This window comes from Acomys russatus, chromosome 32, assembly GCF_903995435.1.
Source record: "Acomys russatus chromosome 32, mAcoRus1.1, whole genome shotgun sequence".
NCBI classification, from domain to species: domain Eukaryota; kingdom Metazoa; phylum Chordata; class Mammalia; order Rodentia; family Muridae; genus Acomys; species Acomys russatus.
In genome coordinates, this window is record NC_067168.1 from 258263 (window position 1) to 282305 (window position 24043).

The following is a 24043-nucleotide window of genomic DNA, read 5'->3' on the forward strand; positions in this document are numbered from 1 at the left end:
AGTTATGAAGTAGCAACAAAAATAATTTTATCATGAGGGAGGGTCACCACAACTGTACTAGAGGGTCACAGCATTAGGAAGGTTGAGAACCTCTGTTTTAAAGGAAAAGGCTGCTTAGCTCACAGTTATCCTGTCAGCATCCAAGAATGCCTTGCCAACACTGGCTTCTGATGAGGCCTCACTGAAGAAGGGATCACGTGGAAGAATTATATGCAAGTGAGATGGAAAGCCACAGAGACATGGGAGGGGTCAGGCTCTTCCTTAGGATCAATTCTTTAGGGTCATCCCACTGGGGCTGGCCAAACTCTGAAGCTCCATGCCGAACCTCTCTGACTCCGGGTGCCCATCCTTAGTGTCCTCTCAAACCAACACAGACTCAAAATGGTAGACACCGTCACCCTACTGCTCCATCCGTAGCCAAAGGTCACACCTATGGCATCACAGGAACTTCAGCTAAAAGACAACAATGGTGAGAAATGAAACAGGAAAGAGCAGACAGATACACTAGAGAAGCAAAAACAATCAGACTTCTGATAAGAACAACTCGTTTCTTGCTGAAGAGTCCAAGTCCTGGCTTTTTTTTTAAAATACAGGTCTCTCTATATGGTCCTAGCTGTCCTGGAATTCCCTGTACAGACTAGGCTGACCTCAAATTCACAGCTATCCTCCTGCCTCTGCCTTCTGAATACTGGGATGAATGGCGTGCACTACCGCGCCAGGCTGTCCTGTCTGTTTTATGCAAGCTGGCTATCACCTGTAGTTATTAGTTGGCTTGTTCTTCCTTCCGGTCTACAGAATCCTGCCCAGCCTCCTGGACTGCTGTCATTCTCACGGTTATTCAGAGAAACCAAGTCAGTGGACTCCAAAATTGTCTTATCTGTTCCTGACAGATAACCTAACATAAAATAAGGCCAAATTTTTTGGCTGAATCTATCAGCAGAGCCTTGGGACTGCTAGACTCAGAGCAGCGGGAAGATGGCTGATCCCACAAGGTCATCACCTCAGTTGTCTGACTCAGACAGGGCTCTGGTTCCGATACTCCCTACGGCTTCCAGCCCCTGACTCAGCTGCTCATGAATTCCTCAATTCCTAGCCCTCCTGGCTCTGACCTAGTTTGCAAACTTCCTTTGGCAGAGCTTCAATTTTCTTTTTTCTTCTCGAAAAGGCAAACCTAGACTATAAGGGATGTGCAAATAAACTGGGACGGCAGCTCACAGGTGGCTAACCTTTTAACTAACCTCTCTGCACACTTCCTGGCTGAAGGGCATGGGGACATTTTACATGTTCATCTAAAAAGATCCTTTAACTATACTGGGAGAGGGAGACAAAGCACATTACCAAAATATGAACTTTTCTTTTTCTACCTTAGGTGCTCATGCATTGAGCAGTTTATTTTAGATGAGCCTGCTCTTTTTCTAATTCTCTTCTCACCGTTTTGTTTTTGTTCTTAATAAAGCACTATAAGACAGAAAAACTGCCTAAAATTACAAGTTGAGTAGGAAAAGTCTCACCAGCAGATATGACACTTCACATATCTCAATCAATTTCTTTTATCATAAACTAAAACTGGATTGATAAGCCATAAAAGGGGTGAGTCCCACTTTCTATATGGAGAACTGTAGTTGGGAACAGTGAAAATCATCTGTCCACACAGTAGCAGCTCCACTTGATGGAGAAAAAAAAAAACAAAAAAATTCCAACTTATTTGTATCGCCAAAGCAGACCTGCAGTTACTGTTTTTCAAATCCCTTAATCTACACTGTTTTCAAGAGCTCAGGAAAAGTTTAACCAACATAAACTAAATGCTGAAAAGTAAAACAAATCTCAACAAATGTTTTTTTAAAAATTGAAACCATCTGTTCCACAGTCAAAATATAACCAGACTACAAATAGTAAAATATGCTCAGACATTCAGAAATTATTTCTGTAGTCGCTCAAGGTTATATACTCATGTATACAGACTTGGAGCCAGGAGCCGCAGATGAGAGAAGGCATGTGACACACCTTTCTGGGTCTGGGTGACCTGATTCAATACAAAGTTCATGAATTCATTTTTCTTCTTTACTTTTTTTTTTTTTTTTTAAAAGATGGGGTTTTTCTGTGTAGCCTTAGCTGCCCTGGACTCACTCTGTAGGCCTGTCCTCTGTCTCCCAAGTGCTGGGATTAAAGGCATGTGCCACCATGCCAGACATGACTTTATTTTTCTTTGCAGCTTAATAGTATTCCATAGCATGTAGATACCATGTTGAAGGGCACTTAGGCTGTTTCTGTTTCTTGGCTATTGTGACTAGAGCAGCAATGAATACAGCTAAGCAAGTACCTATGGAGTAGGATGTTGAGGTCTCTGGGCTAACACCAAGGAATAGTATAGTGAGGTCATATCTAGGCTTATTTTTATCTGTTGTAGAATTCTCCACACTGATTTCCAGAGCATCGGTACCAGTCTGCACTGACACCAACAATGAATGAGGCTTCCTCTTTCCCCACATCCTCCCCAGCATTGGTTGCCAATTGTTTTTGTGGCCATTCTAACTGGAACATGATGAAATCTCAAAGGAGTTTTAATATGCCTTTCCATCATTGTTCGGGATATTGAACACTTTTTGAGATACTTCTTCACCATTTTTATTTATTCTTTTGAGAACGCTTGAAATAATCCAAGGGTCAAACAGGAGATGCTTCCTGGAAAAGCATTTAAATACACCTACCTGAGTAAAAACTAAAATGTATAATACTAAATGTTACTAGCAAAGAGGAAATGTTTGAATAGTCTAATCAGCCAGCCTAAAAGGGAAGATACAAACCCAAAGCAATAAAATAAAAAAATTAATGAAGGTTTATGCAGAAACCAGTGAAACTGAAAAACAATTGGGGGAGATCAATGAAAGAAAACGATAATGCTTTAAAATGTCAGTGGGAGGAGACAAAGAGGCAGCTGAGCTGTTGGGAGAGCTGGGTTCTCTTGCAGAGAACTTGAGCTCGGCCCCCAGCACCCACATCAGACAGCTTCCAACTGCCTTAACCCTGGCTGCAGGGGCTCTGATGTCCCCCAGCCTCTGTGTGCATATACACATTTACATATACGTAAATAAAAATAAGGGCTGGAGAGATGGCTCAGCAGTTAAGAGCACTTACTGCTCTTTTAGAGCTGATGCTGGGTTCAATTCTCAGCACCTTTATGGTAGCTACCTACCATCTGTAATTCCAGTTCCAGGGGACTGGATGCCTTATTCTCACCCCCTTGGGCTCCTGGGTGCAGGCAATACACACATACTCATTCAGAATCACACAATACATTTACACAAAATAATTTTTAAAATAATAATAAATACATTTCTTAATATATAAAAATATCACATCAAGTGATGAAAGAAGATAGAAGTCAAAGGAGAACTTAACACATGAAAAAGTAGTCCATGGTGGATGGCTGGAAGAATCGACATGGTAGACGGGCTAATAATCCCTTCAGTGCTGGCATGGAGATATGTACCATTTCCATAAAGATCTTAGTAATACTCTTATAGCTGCACACTACATTTCTCTAGAAGTTGTGAGACAAGACAAAGTAATCACAATTTTGAGGAAAATAAAATAGAAGGACTTCACCTACCAGAATGAAGATAAGTAATTAAGACTATGGTATTCCCAAGTGAGTAAAACAGAACAGAGAACCCAAAAACAAATCCACACAAACATGTCCTCCAACTCATTGGGACAAATGTTCTAGATCATTCAGATTCAGAATAAATAGATTTTCAGTAAATAGTGCCAGAGGACTTAGAACTCCATAAGCAAAGTCCATGAACCTTTACCTTATATAAAATTCAACTCACAATGAACCACAACTTTTCATTTAATTCTTATGTGTATGTGTGCCTGGTGCATGTATGTCGTATCAACACAGGTAGCTACAGAGGCCAGAGGGCATCCGATCTCCTGGAGCTAGAGTTGCAGGCAGTGGTGAGTGGATGTGGGTGCTGAAAATGAACTCAGGTCCTGGGCAAGAGCAACAAGTGCTATTAAGTACTTCCAGATGAGCCTTCTCTCCAGCCCTCAGGCGGGATTTATCTTAAGAAGAAAACCTTTGGGGTATAGGTAGGCAGAGAGTTCTTAAGTGACACCAACATCACAATCTAGAAAGACAAATTAATAAGTTAGACTCTATAAGACTTAGCTCTTCAAAAGACACTTAAGCAGGGGGGTGGGGGGAGATAAAACACAAACTATTGAGTGGAAAAAATTTTTTGCAAGCCAAGGGCAGGATCTGGTCTACCTAATTTCTTTGATGTCTTTCCAGCAGTTTCTCCTCAGACTCCTACCCAAAGGAGTAGACATAGTCACAAGGCATTGGACCAAAGCCCTTTTCTCCATAGGCCAATAAATGGAGTGCTTAATACCATAGATTGAGAGCCCTGGAGACAAGGAGCATAAAGGCCGCCTGTCTCAGGTGGCAACAGTTCATTTGTCCTCTTCTAGGTCCTCACACTTGGCACTTTTCTTTAAAAGCCATTATCCAATAGCAGTGCATTTCCAGTCTCTTAACAGAGCAACCCCTGCCTGTCAGCGCCCTCTGGCATTTCTGAAGCAGAAGTCCCATCCAGCAGGCCATGAGCTCACACCTTACTTCCCATCTTTGCTGTCTCCTTGTTCCTTTTGGCTCTCTAGATATTTGGCTCCAACCCCAAGCTCCTGTCTTTTACCTCCCGATGCTAGCGGTTTTCCAGCTATGACACCTCCCAACCCCTCTGTACCACTTCTCCCTCCTGCCTCCAGCTACCTCATCACCCCCAAAGAGCAACTTGTTTCCCTTCCTCCAACTCTCTTCATGTCCTGTTTTCACGCATGTGTGTACCCCTGTGTTTATATAGGTGGGGGTGTGCATGCATGTGCACCTGAGGAAGTTGATGTTGAGAATCTTCCTGGATAGATATGCACCCTACCCAGTAAACCAGGTTTCTCACTTTAAACGCAGAGCACACTGATTCGGCACCAACTAGTCTCACTTGCCAGCTTGCTGCTCTGGGAACTCCCTGCATCCTCTCTTCAAGGCTGGGGTTAGATGCAGACCTTCATTGCCACCCAGAATCTAGATGGGTCCTGGGGATCTATACACTGGGCTGAGTGCTATGTGGCAGTCCCCAAGCACCTTCCACTTCTTTCTGATGCTGTTTCCGCCACCAAGGGCTGTTTGGCTGCAGCCATCTCCCCTCCAGCTCCATCTTTCTCCTCCACATCCCCCTTTCTCAGTTTGTTTTATCCACTACCTTCCACTGCAGCCTCTCACTTTGGGCTGACGGCATTCTGCCAAAGCACAGGTGTGTTTATGGAGTATGTACACACTAGCTAGAGGAAAGTGTAAGTTGGCATACTAGAAAAAGCAACAGAATGAGTGTTTGGAGGCTCTCACAGGGCACCGCTGCTCCTATTTCTGAGATAAGTAAGTGTAAGTAACCCCAACGGGCTAATTGAGGTGACTTCACTATAAGGTAAGGCCACCATGCGTCCTTTCGCTGGCCTGGCCTTCCACATCACACCACAGGCAGAAATAGAACGGCAGCTGAAGGTATTTCAGAGAAAGAGGTGGGCAATGTCTATAGTGAAGGGGCCACTTCTGACTAATGTCGCTTCTAGAAGCATTAGCGCTGTGTGGACATTACCCAAAGAAGGGTTATCATCTTGAACTCCAGCAAACATTCAGAACTACTCAAAAAATAAAGGATTCAGTGCACAGGGAATGTGGCTCAGTCAACAGAGTGCTTGCCACACGTTCCCCCAGGACCCACACAGGTGCCTGGCAAATCAGGCAGGCTGCCCTTATGTGGGGGTTTGGATAGGAACGGCCCCCATAGAGTCTCGTGTTCGAATGCATGGCCCACAGGGACTGGCACTATTAGGGGATGTGGCCTTGTTAGAGTAGGTGTGGCCTTGCTGGAGAAGTGTGTCCCTGTGGAGGAGGGCTATGAGGCCTCCCGTGCGCAAGCTATGCCCAGAATGGCAAATAGTCTCCTTGTGCTTCAAGATGTAGAACTCTCAGCTCTTTCTCCAGCATCATGTCTGCCTGCATGCCGCCATATCTCCTGCCATGATGAAATGGGCCAAACCTCTGAAATAGTAAGCCAGCCCCAATTATATGCTTTCATGGTGTCTCTTCACAGCAATAGAAACTCTAACTAAAACAGTGTAATTCTAGCTTCAGAAAGCAAGAGACAGGGCATCCCGGGAACAAGCTCTCTAGTGAGACTAGCTCTGAGTTTGATTGAGATACCCTGTTTCAACAAATAAGATAGAATAATGACAGAGGATGACTCCAGACATGAGCCTCAGGCGTTCACATGCATGTGCACACATACCCGCATCTGTACCCACATACTGCATACACCATACACACGTGTGTCCTGGGCTCAGCATGAATCAGGTGGTGTTTGTCTATGATCACAGCACATGGGAAACAAAGGCAGGAAAATCAGAAGTTCAAGGTTATACTCGGCTACATGGTGAGTTTGAAGCCAGCGAGAGAGAGAGAGACTGAGGTGGGAGGAAGGGAGAAAATGAAATGAAAGGGAAAGAGAGATGTATTTAGAAACAAGAGAGTCATAGGGACAAAAGGTACCAGTCCCAACTGCTATTATCCTGCCCTTCATATAGGGTGTCTTTATCACTGTGCCTCTGTCCAAGTGTCTTGGGCAACAACTTCGTCTAAGTTAGGCTCTGAGCTTGTGGGGCATCTCTGGATATCAGACACATTGAAGAAAGCATCCTGACTGCTGGATGCAAACAGGACCAGGCAGATATATAAAAATGTCCACATAGATTCAGATAGCATTAACAGGAAGTTCTTTCTGGGCCAGTGTGATGTTGGTAAACACCAGCCAGACTCTCATATTTTTACCAGTGTTTGTCAAGGTCATTACTGGTGGCCACAGTGGGCAGTAAATTATTAACTCCGATTCTCCACTGAGCCAGGCTCAGCCACCGAGCTCCCTACCTGCCTGCTCTGGTTTCTGTCTGATCCAGGAGGTACACCGTCCACAGTGACTAAGACAGATACTGGAAGCAGCACTGAAGATGGCCCTCAGGGACACCAGATGACACTATGGGAAGAAGAGAGCAGAGGATGGGGCAGGAACTTGAAAGCTCTGGGGTCTTCGGACTCAAGTATCAAAGGGGCATGGGACTCTCTCACCCAAGGTCATGGCCTTAGAGAACTAGAAGAAAGAGGCCTAGACCAGGTAGGACTCCCTGAAGACTGGAGAGCAAGAGAAGGCTTAACGCATACGATTCCTTTAAATCAGGCATGTGCTAGACTCAAGTTTAGGGTCATCTTTATAAACCTACCTGCCTCAGAAGATTTCTCTACGTGGGTTTTACTAGATCCACCCACTGCCAGTCTTCCAGAGCTCTGGTTCTTGTTATAAAGAATGGACTCAACTCAGCACCTCTTGGCCTTCCTGCATGGTCATCTCACCAGGAGTGGCCGCTCAAGCAGATGTTCACAGGTTCTTGGACAATTTGGGATGGGAAGGACCAGGGTTCAATGTCCTCCCCTATCCCATCTGCCCAGATGTGCTCAGACCCTCTTCAGTGCTACCTTTGCTGAATCTTGCCATTTGTTTGTTTGACTTCTTTATACTGAGTTCTGCAGAGAGAGAGTCTTTGAAGCACATCCAGGCCTTTTCCTCCCACTAAGTGTAAATGGACTCAAAGTTTCCCTAAGTCCCGACACAGCCAGGATTCCTTCCTTCTAGACCACACACTTGAGAAACATGTACAGAAATTTACCAAATAAAACAAAAGAAAGGGAAGTGTTCAAAGGCAAAAATATGTGTGTTCGGCCCTGTTCTGCACAGCATCTGTATCCCCAAGGAAAAAGCCCGTCCACAGCACTGGAATTTCCTGAGGAAAGGAACACTCCCCTGCCACTCCCACTCCTACTCACTGGCTGACTGAACAACCCAATTTTATTTGCTGCTCTAGAAGCTTCTACAGTCTTCCTGAGAAACTGAGGCAGGACAAAAAGACAGAGAAAATTTGGTGAACTTGAGTAGGGAATTGAGCCCTGGTTGAAACAAGCTTTGAAGACGCTCACCAAGGAAAACCTTTATTTAATTTATTTTTTCTTTTATGTCCATTGGTATTTTGCCTGTGTGTATGTCTAACGAGGGTGTCATATCCATGAAACAGAAGTCACAGGCATTTGTGAGCTGCATGTGGGTGCTGGGTATAGAACCTGGATCCTCTGGAAGAACAGCTAATGCTCTTAACCAGTGAGCCATCTCTCCAGCCACAAAAAAAAAAAAAAAAAAAACCATTTATGAGGAAAGAGTATACATAAAACCCTTGTGTAACTTCTGAGCTCTAGTTTCACTTCATCAGATTGTAATTCCATACCCAACCCAACCCATCTCCAGAGCTACCTCACTGTTCTCAATTATCAAAAGTATAAGAACACAGGGCCCAGGGATGGACCGACTACTATCATTTTGCTAAGCAGCTGCTGGACAAATCTTGCCCCCCTAAACTCCTATCTCGGTCACCAGAGATGGGTGCGCCTCTCTCTCCTTCTTCTCTCTCTCTCTCTCTCTCTCTCTCTCTCTCTCTCTCTCTCTCTCTCTCTCTCTCTCTCTCTCTCTCTCTCTCTCCAGACCTTAACAGCAAAGTTTCTCTGCACTGTGGACAGAAGTTGTGCAGAAATTTAACAACTGGTCAAAGTACAAAGAAGGAGTATCTGAGGGATGCTCAGCCACAATAACATCACACCCTCCCAAGGCTCAGGAACCACTGTGGAAGACAGGGTGGAAAGACTGCAAGAGGCAGAGGTTGGAGAGGAGGACCAAAACAAAACAGCGTTTTCTGTACACGACAAGACTCATGATGTGGCTGCCTGCATGAGATGAAGCCAGTCAACATTCCAGCATGGAGTGGGAAGGACACCATGAGCCCCAGCCCCACCCCTAGCTGAAGAGCCCTTGACAGTTTGATGGTGGCAGAGGGAGGGAAAGTCAGCTTTCTTGGAGGGTATGGCCCCTGGTAGGTCAACCATGCCCTAGTGGATGGGCCCACACTGATGAGTTTATGGACAGCACAAACTGGATTTGGTTATTTAAAAGAGAGTAAAAAGGAAGCCATGAGGTGAGGGCTCAGGGGTAGACTGGGGAAACGTTGGGAGAGGAATGAGGATGAAGACAAACAAAACATATATATCTATGAAGTCCTCAAAATGTTAACAAATCATCATCCTCATTATCATCATTATTTTCGAGACAGGGTTTCTCTGTGTAGTCTTAGCTGTCCTGGACTTGCTTTGTAGACCAGGCTAACCTTGAACCCAGAACAATCTGCCTGCCTCTGCCTCCCAAAGTGCTGGGATTATAGGCATGCACCACTGCACCTGGCTACAAAACATTATTATTAAAAGAGAGAAAAAAAAAGGAAAGGTTTCTCTAGAGCCGTCAACAGAATATATATGGCTAATGCTAAGGCATCTGTTACTGCCCCCTCAAGAATCCACATTACTTTCTAAGCACCTTGTTCTCTTAGCATCAAGCCTGTATTAAAAGCATTTTCAATAAAATCTCCAGCCTTATGTCATTGTATTAGCCCCAAAGCCTAAGAGGAGGCCCTAAAAGATTAGAAGAGCTCCTTCGGCTGCCTGGGTGACAGCGTGGGTCTGGGTCTCTGCCCAGTCACCAGTGACGGAACAAGCAATTTGTTCTCTGTCAGCCTTTTATGAGACCCGCAGAGAGACGCTGGCTCAGACAAGTGCCCTTGTCCAGAAGTGACTGGGGCAGAAGGATTTCTTCCCCATGTGTAACACTAACTTGTTCTTACACATTTCCAGAGTCCTGAACACGTGACTCACTCTGCATTTCAAAACTCACCACATCTAATCACTTCTCAGGGCACCTACTTACTGTTGTAATGGTTGCCATTGGAGCCTGCCCAACACTGACAGTGCACCTAAATCAGTCCCTATCTGTCCAGGCCCAGACAAGCACACTGTCTGTGGGACTAGGGAGAGGGCTTAGTGGACAAGCATACCTGCTAAGCAAGCAAGAGGAACTGGGTTCAAGTCCCCGATCCTACATAAGAAGCTAGCTATGGCTGTCCATGTGCCTGTAAGCCTAGCACTGTGGAGGGCAGGGACAGTAGATAGGAGTATTTCCCCAGAAATATTCCTGGGGCTGCCAGTGTGTCTCAAGAGAATAAAGCACAGAACCCAGTGTCCTCCTCTGGCCTTGGCACAGACACCTCTATACATATACTACGGTATAACACACACACATTACACTAACACACACACACATTCACTATTTACATGCACACCTATACATTACACACATAAACATACTATCCTACACTCACACACACATAAACACACTACCCTATACTCATATACACACATAAACACACTACCCTACACTCTCACACAAGCACAATCATACACATACACACACATACACTACACACTCACACATACATACACAATCTTTTGTATAAATACATAAATATATATAAAACCACAGCTGTCTACAATAAGTCAAAGTGTAGGGATTATCCACTACTACATAACTGATTTCCTCAAAATCCAGCCTAAAACAACAACCATTCACAGCCTTGTTGAGTTTCCAAGGTAATAGAAGTGATGGAGTTGGGTGGTGCTGGCCTGAAGCTTCCAATGAGCCAGCAGCCAGGATGTTGGCCAAGTTGAACCTGGTGACACAGGCCTGACATCCCAGCTACTTGGGAGGCTAAGGTGGGAGGACTGAAAGTTCAAAGCAGCCTGGGCTACAGAGTGGGTTCAATGCCTGCCTGTGCAGCTTAGTGAGACCCTGTATCAAAAAGAAAATGGGAGGGCTGAGGATGTAGCTCAGTGGTAGAGCATCTGCCTAGCATGCACAGGGCCCTGGGTTAAGTCTGTAGTATTCTCCCATCCCCCAAAAGAGGGGGAAAGGGGGAACTATTGACCAGAGCTATAGGCTCTGCCTCTAAGATGGCACAGTCATGTGACAGCTGACAGGTGGCCTCAGTCTCTCTCTCATTTTGGGGTTGGGGTTTTTTTTGTTTTGTTTTGTTTTGTTTTGTTTTGTTTTGTTTTTTTGAGACAGGGTTTCTCTGTGTAGCCTTGGCTGTCCTGAGTTCTGGGATTAAAGGTATGTAACACCACCACCTGGCGATTAGCTTGGGTCTTTTCATAGGCTACTTGAATAGCCCTGAAACATAGAAGCTAGCTTTCCACCTAGCAAGAGAGCAGAGAGAAATCAAGGAGAAAAGTCACCATGTCTTCCAAGACCTACTAGGAAGCCACACACTGTTCTTCCTATAATAGCCCTCTATGTGAAAAGGGCCTCCAAAGAGCAAAATCACCAAAGTGCAGCCATTGGAGGCCAAGCTAGATTTGGACTTCCATGATGCCACCTGCAGCCTGATTTTCTTTGTGGTTGTCAACATTCCTACGTCCATGCTGATTCCCTCATGATGGATGTAGAGCATATGACAAGTTCAAATAATGATGCCAAATTCCTCCACCAAATAAAAATCGAATTAATGATCTTGGCCCGGCTTCAGAAAAAACATCCACCAGACAGGGTTTAGAGGGAGAGGGAGTGGGGCAGGGGGGAGGGGAGAGAGAGACAGAGACAGAGACAGAGATAAAGAGAGAGACAGACAGAGACAGACACAAAGACAGAGACAGAGACACAGAGGGAAACTTTCTGATAAAGCTTTTCCGTCCCAGATGTTAAGGATGGGATGACTGTGATGATCCTCGGTTGTTTAAATAGCCCCTCTCACAGAACTGCCTAGTTCCTGTGGTTTGACCATATCCACACCTGGAAATACACTTGGTTTGACACCTTCCAAGAGTAGTCATGACTTCTTCCTCACTCACACTCCTAAACTCCAGACAGTATTTGTGACGGTTCAAAGATCTCAGAGTATCCGTCCCACTCGAGACGCCTCTGAAATGTGGGAAGGTGTTTAAATGTAGATGCACGGGGGATGTTTCTCAGTAGGCAGGGTCAGCCAGCTATGCCAGAAGCCCTGGGTGCAGCCTCCAGCAGCATCTAAGATGGAGTGGTGGAGACATATAGGCCTGTAATCCCAGCCACTCAGGAGATGGAAGCTGGAGGACCAGATCTTCCACAAAGATCCATTGTAACAGACCTAACAAACAGTGAGTGAACCTGCATCACCTGCATCACCTGCATCACCTGCACACAAAAGCTGCCCCTTCATGCGTGAACCCTACCAACTCTTACCTCCTCACTCACACATTTTACAAAGTCAGCATGACCATTACAAAGTCCCAAGCAGAACGGGACTCTCCGACTCTCTTTCCTTCCCTTCCTCTCCTGGAACCAGCAGAGAGGAAATGGGCAATGATCTTATTAAAAACAGAGCTGGAGAGACTCAGAGAAGTAGGTCTCTGTCTGAGGGGGCAGCGTGAACAACCATCCCTTGGCATGTCACTTGGAAAGACAAAGGAATATACCCAAATCCATCTAAGAGTTTCAGCCTCTCTCTCGTCTCTCTGTATCCATCTCTGTTGGTCTCTGTCTCTGTCCTCCCTCCTTCTTCCCTTCCCTTTACTCTCTCTTCCTCCTCCTTCTACTTCCTCTCTCCCTTCTCTCTCAGCTCTCATTTCTTCCCCATTCTCTTCTCCTTTCCCTCCATCTCCTCTTCAATTCAGTGTTCTCTCTCTCTCCTCTTCCTCTCCTCTCCTCTCTTCTCTTCTCTCCTCTTCTTCTTCTTCTTCTTCTTTCTCTCTCTCTCTCTCTCTCTCTCTCTCTCTCTCTCTCTCTCTTTCTCTCTCTCTCTCTCTCTCTCCATCTCCCATATTTAATGGTCTTTAATGTTTCCCACTAACTATAATAAAGTAGTCAGTAAGATGCACCTCAGGACCTTAATGACCTGCCCCTGCCCATCTTACCCCAGACTTCCCACTGCACCCAGCCCAGCCTCACTGATGTCAATGACCAGCTCACCAGCCCATGCTCCCTCCTCTGGCCAGCCCTTTGCACATGCTATTTCCTTTGATTGGACCATTCAGTGATTTCTGATTTTAATCTATTTATCATTTTAACTTTTAGATCCCCATCATTTTTCCTTTTTCTCTCCATTGACTGCAAATACTTACTACAATGGAATTACACATTTACAAGTATGATTTTATAAGCAATGACAATTTCATCCCTTCTGGTCCCGTTATCCCTACAACTCAGCATAGTGCCTGGAACAAATGAATGTTTATAAGTGGGTTATTTACTGAACAGATCCATTCCATGTAGTTAGAAACTGACATGAACTTTTTAACAACAAACCAGCTCTATTGCTCAATCCCAATCTCCGAGGCTCTCTGCCTCACAGAGGAGAAGTGGGCGAACATTCGCCTCCCCCACCAGCACGTGTAAGGGTTAAAGTGAGGGCCACGGCATGTGTCTGTGAAACCAGGCTGCTCTGTTGCCCTTCTGGGGCCAGCTAAGATTTCATACCTCTTTCTCCGTCTAATTAAGTCTTGACACTTTCTCTTCGCACTGCATATGAATTTGTTATGGTTTTCTGGGTCAGCTGAAGGCTGTGTGCCCTGAAAGCCCTGTCCCCAGGGCCTGAGCCACTAGATGCTATCAAATGTCCCACCTCCATCGGAGACAAGTCCTCTTGATCAAGCCTTCATCAGCTATTCCTTCTGAGCTGTGACAACAAAACCAACATCCTCCCCACACAAGAGCAGCAGTCAACCCCCGAAGACTCAACAGTAGACCTAGAGGTCAGCCCCTTGGCTATCATCCTTGGAAATACTTCAGTCTACAAGGGCCCACCTTACACAATCTTAACAGGGATGGGAAACTAACTGAACTTTGAACTTTGGTTGTTGTTTTTTGAGACAAGTTCTCATTCAGCCCAATCTGATGGCCTTGAACTCACAATCTTTTGCCTCCGCCTCCTAAGTACTGGGATTATTGTAAGCATGTATCATTGCACTGGCTTTACGCAGGACTGGAGATTAACCCTGGGTTTTGTGCAGGCAAGGCAAACACTCCAAGAACTGAGAGCTACATACTCAGGTCCTTAATTGATTAATTTTTTTTTACATAATAAAATATATTCTAACTCATGTCCCTGGCCAATATAGTCTTTCTCCATAGTATGCTTAGATGATTTAAACTTTGTGGCAATGTTTACCACGACACTGCTTCACTGAAGGAGCTAGCGCACACACACAGACTCACAGCACGCTAACGTCCAAACACTCTTGAAGAGAGGGCAATGTGTGTTATTTCTACCTTCTAAGAACTGATCCAGGCACTTAGGGTGTCAAATCACAGAGTGAACCCTCGGCTTCTGCAAGTCCCCTCCTATCTTGCTCTCCCACCCAGCTAACCCTGCTACAGCAGCACCCTATACCAAGGCCATCTTTATCTGTACATCTTCCTTCTTGTGAGACCACAAAAGATCCTCAAGCTTAAGACCATGGCTTGGCCGTCTTAGTCTTGGGAACCAGCCCTGTGCTGGCACATGAAACACACCCAGACATTTAATGATGCCAAATGAGCCATTGCCTCAGAAAAGGACATGGGGCTCAGTGGGGGAAGTGTTTGCTGCATGAGCCCCTGGATCTGACCCAAGCACCCAAATAGAAACTGTACATGACCATGCACACCTGTGACCTCAGCACTGAAAGGGAGGAACAGGAGCTCCTGGGAACTCACTGGCCAGCAAGCCTAGAGAAAATGGTGGCCTCTGGGTATACTGAAAAACTGTCTCAAAATAATAATAGTGATGAAGATTATGGTGATGATGATGATGGTGATGATGACAACGATGTGCTGACATGACTGAGGAAGACACTTGGATTTCATCTCTGACTTACACATGATCCTACACTGATCAACACCAGCAACCACACACACACATGCCACATCCACACACACAAGATACCCATGTCTGGAACTTCCTTATACTGTCTTCTACAATCTACAGCACATGACCATGACCTGGGCAGCTCAGTCAACACACGAGAGTGGCTCCCAGGGACATTGTTTACTGAGACGTGTCAACAAGCAGGGTCTGGAGTTTCCTTGTGATGGCCATGAACTTGGGGACCCAATGATTACCCAGGGTCAGAGCCACAGAGCAAGGCCTTTGACACGTGTGTGCCTTATTTATGTACTTTAAAATCAACACAGGAGGCAGGAAACAAGTGTAATTATTAAAAGGTTCAGAGACAGACAGAGTTAGCATACTAGAGGACATAAGGTATTTTTTAATTTGTTGAGACAAGTTCTCACTATGTAGACCTGGCTGTTCTGCAGCTCTCTGTACAGACCACATCCCCAGCGTCCCTGGCTCTGTGTCTGAACACCAGCCAGAGTTCAACTTGGCCTAGAACTCAAAGTGCCTCTGCCTCTCCAGTGCTAGGATTAAAGGCACGCACCACCACACACAACTATAAAAGATGCTTTCAGACATAAATCTTTGTTCCTACTTTTGCTAACGGCTACTCCTGTTTCTCTCTAGGCCAGAGGTTGTCAACCTTCCTAATGCTGTGACCCTTTAAGACGGTTCTTAATGTTGTAGTGACCCAAACCATAAAATTATTTCATTGCAACTTCATAACTAATTTAGCTACTATTATGAATTGTGATGTAAACATCTGTTTTTTTCTGACCCCTGTGAAAGGGTCACTTGAATGCAAGGGGTCACGACTCACAGGTTGAGAACCTCTGTTCTGGGCACTCCTGCCTAGAGATATTTTTCCTTTTCCAGGCACCTGTTTAGAAACTACAGTTAACCCACAGCTCAAGAACTGTCATTCAACATAAATTGATTTTTTTTTTTTTTTGAAGTTAAAATGCTAAGGAAATTAGTTTCCATGGCTCCCTCTGGCTATCCTGGCTCTCTCAGAGAAGAAAGCAATGACATTTTTATACTGAATTATAGTCATGTCTGAAGGAAGGCTGATCCCAAGGTTAGCACGGGATTTCCCACATGACCCCTGGCTGACCGGCTGCTTTGAAAGAAGCCGCAGAGGGACTAGTCTCTACCGTGCATTCCCACTGTGCCTTCTCTCAGTAGTGATCAGGGCATGAAAGCCAAATAAGCCCTTTCCTCCCCATGTTGCTTTTGTTCATGGTCTTTATCAGAGCAAAAGAAACTAGGACACAGAATCATGGAAACACCTCTGCTGTGGTTTATGAGCTGTCCCTGCGGGTCTGTTTGTTAAAGCCTAGGTCACCAGCTGGTGGCACTATTTGGGAGGTCTGGAAACTACAGGACGTGCACCTAGCCAGAGGAAGTCCTTGGAGGTTGCTCATGTCTGACTCCTCCTTGTCTCCTCCTCTTCCTGTCTGCCAAGATGTGAGGAAGCTCACCCGTTACTCATCCATTGCACAAATGCAGTGTCCCACTCTAACACATAGAGCCCAAAATCCATGAGCCAAACGCTCTGCAACCACAAGGCACAATAAACCGTTCCTCTTTCAAGCTGTTCTCTCAAGCACGCAAAGTAAGGAGCATAAGTGCAAGGTGGAAGTAATTAATATCAGCACTATCAAACACAACAACCATTTGAACCACTTCTTAATATGTGAACATGGAGGCCTCACTTCAATGGCTCTGGTGACTTCAGACATGCTGTGCTTTTGACAGTTGGTTTCACTGAACTGAGATCCAAACCCAGTCTTCACATTGGAATGGCCCCTGCCTCTTAAACCACTGTTTTGTTTTGCTCTGCTTTGCTTTGTTTTGCTTTGTTTCAAGACAGAGCTTCTCTGTGTAGCCTTGGCTGTCCTAGACTCACTTTGTAGACCAGTGATCTGTCTGCCTCTGCCTCCCAAGTGCTTGGGATTAAAGGCGTGTGCCACCACACCTGGCTTTAAATCACTCTTAACCTGAAACCACCACCACTTTCCCAGTCCTGGTCCAGACAGGCACCACCCTTTACACATCCATCACTGATGCTCTATTCAGAACAAGTGCATCCTCTACTTCCATAGCTTTGTGTCTGAACACCACTCAGAATTCAACCAGGGTATCGTCCTGTAGTGAAATCTTACACAAGTGTGTCTCTAACTGAGCCATCGCTCCAGCCTCAGAGAGTCTCTCTCGAGGGAGCTGGATTTGAGCTGACCATATACTCCCCAAAAGCAAAGGAAACTATTTCTCTTCTCTTCTCTTGATAGCGAGGGGAAGACTAGAGACGAGAAAGAGAAGCCAACACCATCATCATTGTGATGTGGGGCAGTTTTCATTGTAATCCCATAATGGCTATGATTCAAATATACCCCACTCCACCCCACCTCCGGCCCCAACTAACCCCTGGTTCCAACCATCGTACCAAATCAAAGTAGAAAGAGTACATTTCCTTTTTTAAAAATGTAAAAACTATAAAGGAACTATCAGACAAAACTAGGAAAACAAGGAAGCAAAGTCCTGGGTAGTTCTTTAGAAGACTCACGGGAAGCCCTTGTTAGCCACTATGCAGACCCTTCTCCATCAGGGGAAACAAGACAGGCCACACCACAGCCAGACCCACCAAGGTTGTGCAGGGAAGGTCCGGCTCACTCTACTGAGACAGGAAACCCCACACAGCCAAAGCACTGGTGAATGAACTTCTGTCTGCTGAGCCACATGGCTGTTTGTGTCCATGAAAAAAATGATTACCCAGGATCTGTTTGGAATATCAGTAAACGGTTCTTAATGTAATTCTCCAGTTTTCACCAAGTGTTCCAGTAATTTAAGACATTTAATGCCTAGGCTCAGGCTGGATAGGGGCCTGGTACTTGACAGTGATAAAACCGCCTTTTGGAGGGTTTGGCTTGAGGCAGTGGCAAAAGTCAGGAAAACTAATGAGAAGAGGGTTGGACTCTCTCCTAAGCCCTTCCAAGGACAGGAACACTGCCATGCACTTCACTTCCTTATGGAAATGTCAGATTTTAGTCACCAGCTAGGATGGGACCCTCCCTTGAGACAGCTCGAAGGCTAAATACTAGTGAACAAATTTAAGAGATACTCTCTACCAGGGTAAAAGATTATTATTTTACCCCCTCATATCCAAATACTTAATAGAATATTCTCAAAAATATGTTCTATAATAGCATGCTATAAATAATGTGACAGAAAGAGATCATCTGTTACTTAGGTTTATATTTAATAAACTGCGGGGGGAAGGAGAGGCAAGGTGGTTCAGTGGGTAAGGGGCCTTGCTGCCAAGCCTGGGAGACCTAAGTTCTATCCCTAGCTATGGAAGACAGAGAGAACTATCTCCTAGAAGTTGTTCTCTGGCCTCCATACTCTTTCCATGGCAGGCATCAACTCCCCTCCTCACACACAAATAGATGTAATACATTTTGATTTTAATAAAAAAAAAGATTGTGTCACATTTATTCAGCAGACCCTTTTAGAGGCAAAATTACTAAGAAATGCAAACATATTCACAATCCTCTTTCAGAAACTGGCACAGCGGTAGAACCCTCCAGAAGGTCTCCTTCACTGCCTCTGGGAAACCCCAGGGGAGCCTGCAGTGAGGTCATGCCCAAGCTGGGAGGGAGCTCATCCTCTGCTGACTCTGAGGATAGTACAGACGTGGCTTCTGGGCACCGCCATGCTAAGCTCAAGGACTAGAACCACAAACCAAAGGCGCAGGCATATGAGTGATATTCGGACTATATGTCTTATGTTACTCAAGGGGTTATCTGTTTTAGCAACACTTAAAAGTCTGGAGATCTCACACCAACATGCAGATATCCGACTCATTCCTTCAAAGTTGAAATAGGAGAACCTACTGTTGCCATTTCCTAAGCTAATACAGCCTCCATCTTTCTACCTGCACATGAGCGCAGCTCTCACCACTTACCAAAGAAGTTTTGTTTTGCAGCAATGGAGGCTACAACAGGGATCCGTAACAGGTCAAAGGGCAGAGAGTAAGTGACTGGGTCGGTCTCATCTCCATCTAGGACATCTATACAATGCATCGACTGACTCCTAAGGCCTGGCAAACACTTGGCAGGGGTGAGAGGGGGTGGAGGATGACTGAGATAGTGCCTTCGCATGACAGGGATGATGTATCCATGAACTTTCAACAATAAGGTTCGCTGAACAGAACCACACCGGTCAATACACCAAGTGGAAGGGGAAAACTTAACAAGGTCCCATTCCTGGATGAAAAAGCTATTGTTAATAGCCACTGAGCAAGGAGAACCCATTTTCTCCAGACAGGGCCTCCTAATAGATTTTCTAGTTCTAAGCTGCCAGCCCCAAACACATATACACAGGGCAACACTAGCTGGACTCACTACATTGTGTGTATGTATATATATATATATATATATATATATATATATATATATATATATGTAACAGTAATAGTTATGGAGCAAGAGGCTGTGAATTCCAGAGGGGATGGTCAGGGGAACACAGGACAAGCTGGAGAGGGAGAGCGGAGTGGAAATCATGTCCATACCATACACTCATGGATGAAATTCACAAAAAATATAAAAATAAAATCTGGAAGATCTAATAGCATGGACAGGAGAGGCCCAGAGAAGCTGCTGGCCTCTGGAGAAGAGCACACTCTGCAACTTGCCACATTCTGCCATCAGTGCGTGCTGTCGTCATCACTGCGCTCAACTCCACTCATCAGTGCTTCCTGTCTGGCCTCAGAAGCACTGGAGTTTGCTGCTCACCTCAACAGAAAGAAAAGATCCAGATAAAACAGCCCATGTGCTTGGGAAGCCAACCTCAAGGAGGGGACAGGCAAGTGTGTACACTACAGCAGGGCATGATGGGAACCTAACATTCAGTAGAAACCCTACGGTGTGACTCACACCTAGGAATGTACTTGGGGATAGGAGGATGGGATGGCAACAGGGACACAGAGGTAGCAAGGACAGTTCACAGGTGAGAGGATACTGGGAAAGGTGGGGACATGACAAGCAGCCCTCTCCTCATATGCAAAGAAGTGAGGAGGTTAACAATAGTTTTCAGACTGGGAATAGGGCTACCTCAAGACCCAGCTATTCCACTCCTTGGAATATACCCAGAAGATGCTCCAGCACACAACAAGGACATAGCTCAACCATGTTCATAGCAGCCTTATTCATAATCGCCAGAACATGGAAACAGCCTAAGTGTCCCTCAGTAGAAGAATGGATAAAGAAACTGTAGTACATTTACACTATGGAATACTGTTCAGCTATTAAAAACAAGGAATTTCTGAAATTTGTGGACAAATGGATTGAACTAGAAATGATCATAAGAGTGAGCAGAAAGAGTCAAGTGGTATATACTCACTTATATCTGGACAATAGCCCAAGGAACATGTCCCATGAAAGTCTTCACTTACCAGGAAAGTGGGATAGAGGTGAGGACATCCTATTGGAACTCTAGGTGACAGAAGTATGGGAGATTGGGGAAATAGAAGGATCCAGAGGGTCCTAAAACCTACAAGAAGAACACTATGATGGGTGGACCTGGGCCCTGGGGTTTTGCTCAAGCTATGACACCAACCAAGGACAATACATGCAGTAAGCATCAAACCCCTACCCAGATCCAGCCAATGGACAAGACATTCTCCACAGTTAAGTGGAAAGTGGGGAATGACTTTCACACGAACTCTGGTGCCCCATATTTGACCACATCCCCTTGATGGGACGGGAACGGGGGGGGCTCCAGTGGCACTCAGAGGAAGGATAGCAGGCTACCAAGAAGAGACTTAATATCCTACAATCATATACAGGGGGAGGAGGTCCCCCTCAATCACAGTCATAGGGGAGGGGAGTAGGGTGAAAGCAGGAGGGAGGGGGGAGGGATGGAAGGATACAAGGGATGGGATAACAACTGAGATGTAATATGAATATTATCAATTAAAGAAAACAATAGTTTTCAGAGAAAGGACTTCTGTCACCTACCAGAAAAATACTTTTGAATTTAAGTCTGGGACAATAGAGTGCCAGGCAAATATTTAAGCAAAGGCCAATAGGAAATTATTGTTTTCTGGGGAAAGATGTAGGTGGTGATGTTAGAACATGGTCTTGGACAGAGAGCCCAGGCTAGCCCATATAAGGGGGAGGAGAACTCCTTTGGGTCAGCTTCCTGCATTCTCTCACTTTCTTTATTTCACAGGCACACACGAGCCTACCTAGTGCCTGTTATTAAAGATTTATTTTATTTTATGTGTTTGAATGTCTTCATGCATATATGTGCACCAAGTACATGCCTAATCCCTGAGCAAGTCAGAAGGGCCCATTGGACTCCATGGAAACAGGCTTATGTGTGAGCCACCATGTGGGTGCTGGAAGTCAAATTCAGATCCTCTATAAGAGAAACAAATGTGCTAAACCACTGAGCCATCTCTTGATCCCTTCATTTGTGAATTTGTGTTAAAAAAAAAAAAAATCTGTGGGTAGAAAAGCCACAATGCAATCAATATCCTGGGTCTCTGCTGGTTCTCCTCAACCCTATACAACAAAGATACATTTTCCCACCTGCCATGTCTGCCCTCCCTGCTTACACACCTGTGCCAGAAGACCTCGATGCTTCTGATTAAATAGTTTCCACTCAACATGCCAGACAAGCTTGATTCATCTTCTAGTCAAACAACTACAGACATAAGCCCCAGCATTGCTCCTAGCATCCCTGAATGACTCTCCCAGAACTTCGACACAAGCTCTAAGGGTGATTTAAAAAAAAAAAAAAAAAGGGTGTGCCCATAGGGAAATTGTTTGAACCTATAGCTGCTGAGGTAAGAGCTTGAAAGGACAACAGTAAGAATACCAGGCTGTTGCCCAGATACAAAGATACAAAAAACCAAACATTTCCCCTCAACCGAGGGACAACTAAGTCAGTTCTACCCATCCCCCTCAAATTAAATCAAGTCTAAAGGTCAGAGGAGCGAACCAACAAGAGGCCTTTATAATAACCCCAAAGAGGCCATTTCCCAGACTTCCCAGTTGTAATAACAAACAAACTTATCTTTCACTTCTTGTCATTAGCAATTACCATGACATCATTGAAAATCAGTGAGCCACCGTAGGGCTTAGTGGGGTGGGGGTGGGGCACTGGTACTGTCATCATTGCAGACTGTGAACAGCATGAAGAGTTCTCTCCCTAGCACTTTCACCCTTTATCCCAGGCACTGGGAAAAAAAAATGTCCACTCTGCAGTGCTCCTTCCCTAAAGATGGCATGGTATTTCAAAGCATTTTTCCCTTCAACAGCCAACGTGCACCCGGCACCAAAAGACTTCCACACAATTTACAATCTATTTATAAGAGCCAAGAATTCAATTAAGGGGAAAACTTATCATGGAAGAGTTGAGGCAATTTGGCCAATTAACCCTCTTTCAACTCTGCTGAGAAAAGAACATGAATTATCTAACGGAAGACTGAACAAAGCCCAAAGGAAGCAGCTGGGGTGGGATAAAGGGTTCCAGAAATCCAGGTCCTAGCTGCAATTCTGCACATGAGCACAGTCACACAGTACCTTAGGAGCTGAGCCTTGAGGACACGCCGAGGAGGGTACAGATCTCTACTCCACAAAGCCTACAGAGTCCACGCAATGCCTTAAAATCTCACCTCTTGCAAAAGGTCTTTACTGACAATGTTCAAACTAATAGACTCAAAAAGCACAGAAGCTAAACCATCCCGTTGTCCGTTGTCAACAAGCTCATCAGCATGAGCTGACAAAGCCAAGGGGAGTTGGCCTGGAAGCTCAGACATAGGAGCGCGGACATAGCCTCTCACCTGGCTCTATCTCAACACCCTCGATGGGTGGTAGGCTTACCTTGGTCGCCTCCTCCACGCTCTCCCTGAGGGCCTGCAGCTCAGCATCGTACTGTTCCTTCAGCTTGTCCATCTCCTGGTCATGGCTGGAAACCTCCTCCTTTAAGGCGCCCTTCAAGGCAGTCAGTTCACGCTCCCGCTTTCGCAAGAGATCTTCCTGCTCCTCTTTGGCAATGAGCAGATCTTGAAGGTCCTGTTTAGCCCGCAGGAGCTCCTAGAGGGGCAGGACAATTGCAGAGCTGAGAAATGGACATCTTTGCCCAGCACTGGCCCTCCAGATTGACCACCAGGGGCATGGCCACTTAACCTGTCCCACTCATTTCCCCTTCCCAGACCACACACCTTTTGAGACAATTCGCAGTCCTCGGAGCCATCATTACCTTAGGGTTTGTGTCTGTCTGTCTGTCTGTCTGTCTGTCTTCCTTCCTTCCTTCCTTCTTATTAATGATTTCTTTTTATTTTACGTGCATTGGTGTTTTGTCTATATGTATATGTGGTGGTGTTAGATTTCCTAAACTGGAGTTACAGACAGTTGTAAGCAGCCACGTGAGTGCTGGGAACTGAACCCATGTCCTCTGGAAAAGCAGCCAGTGCTCTTAACCACTGAGCCATCTCTCTATCCTGTGTCTTAGGTTTTTTTCTCTGAGATTTCATGGAACTGAGTTCACTGTTATTGCACTGGGAGAGCTTTGGGTTTTTTTTTGTTTTTTTTTTTTTTTTTTTTTTTTTTTTTTTGCTTTGTTTTCCTTTTATTTGACAGGTTTTTGTATAACCCAGGCTGGCCTCAAACTTGCTACGAAGCTAAAGATGACCTTGACCTTCCTGCTCCTCCTGGCTCCGCCTTCCAGGTGCTGGATTACAGTCATGCACCCCACTGAACCTTGTTGGCGTGGTCCTGGGGATTCACCCAAGGCTTCGAACATCGAGCATCTATCCAATGAGCACCCCAAGCCTGATGTGCTTGTTTCTGCAACTCACTTCTCATCTGTGCCGTGGCTTGGTGCCACTGTTGTAGCCCTTATATAGCATTGTTGCCCTAGAGCTGGACTTACTCACCCTCATCTGCCACCCACCCTGCAGGACGCCACACACAGTTCAACCCGATTCCTCTTCCTGGTGCTCAGGGCAACTTTCCTGTCTTTCTTGCCCGTGGACAGCATTTCATTCACATTTTCCCCTCCTTCGATGACAAGAGCTCACAAAGAATCACAAAATGGGGTCAAAGGCTCCATTTCAAACCCCATTCCCCAAGCCTAGGGGTATCCT

General features: G+C 45.4%; 1 protein-coding gene across 1 annotated transcript in view; it reads right to left on the reverse strand.

Annotated features, from left to right (window-relative positions):
* The window catches only part of Cgnl1 (cingulin like 1), a 148880-nt gene that overhangs the window by 55467 nt on the left and 69370 nt on the right, over nucleotides 1–24043 (reverse strand). Inside the window, exon 8 of the mRNA XM_051140634.1 lies at nucleotides 22779–22991. Within this exon, the coding sequence (XP_050996591.1) occupies nucleotides 22779–22991 (213 nt within the window). The remainder of the gene's footprint in view (nucleotides 1–22778; nucleotides 22992–24043) is intronic.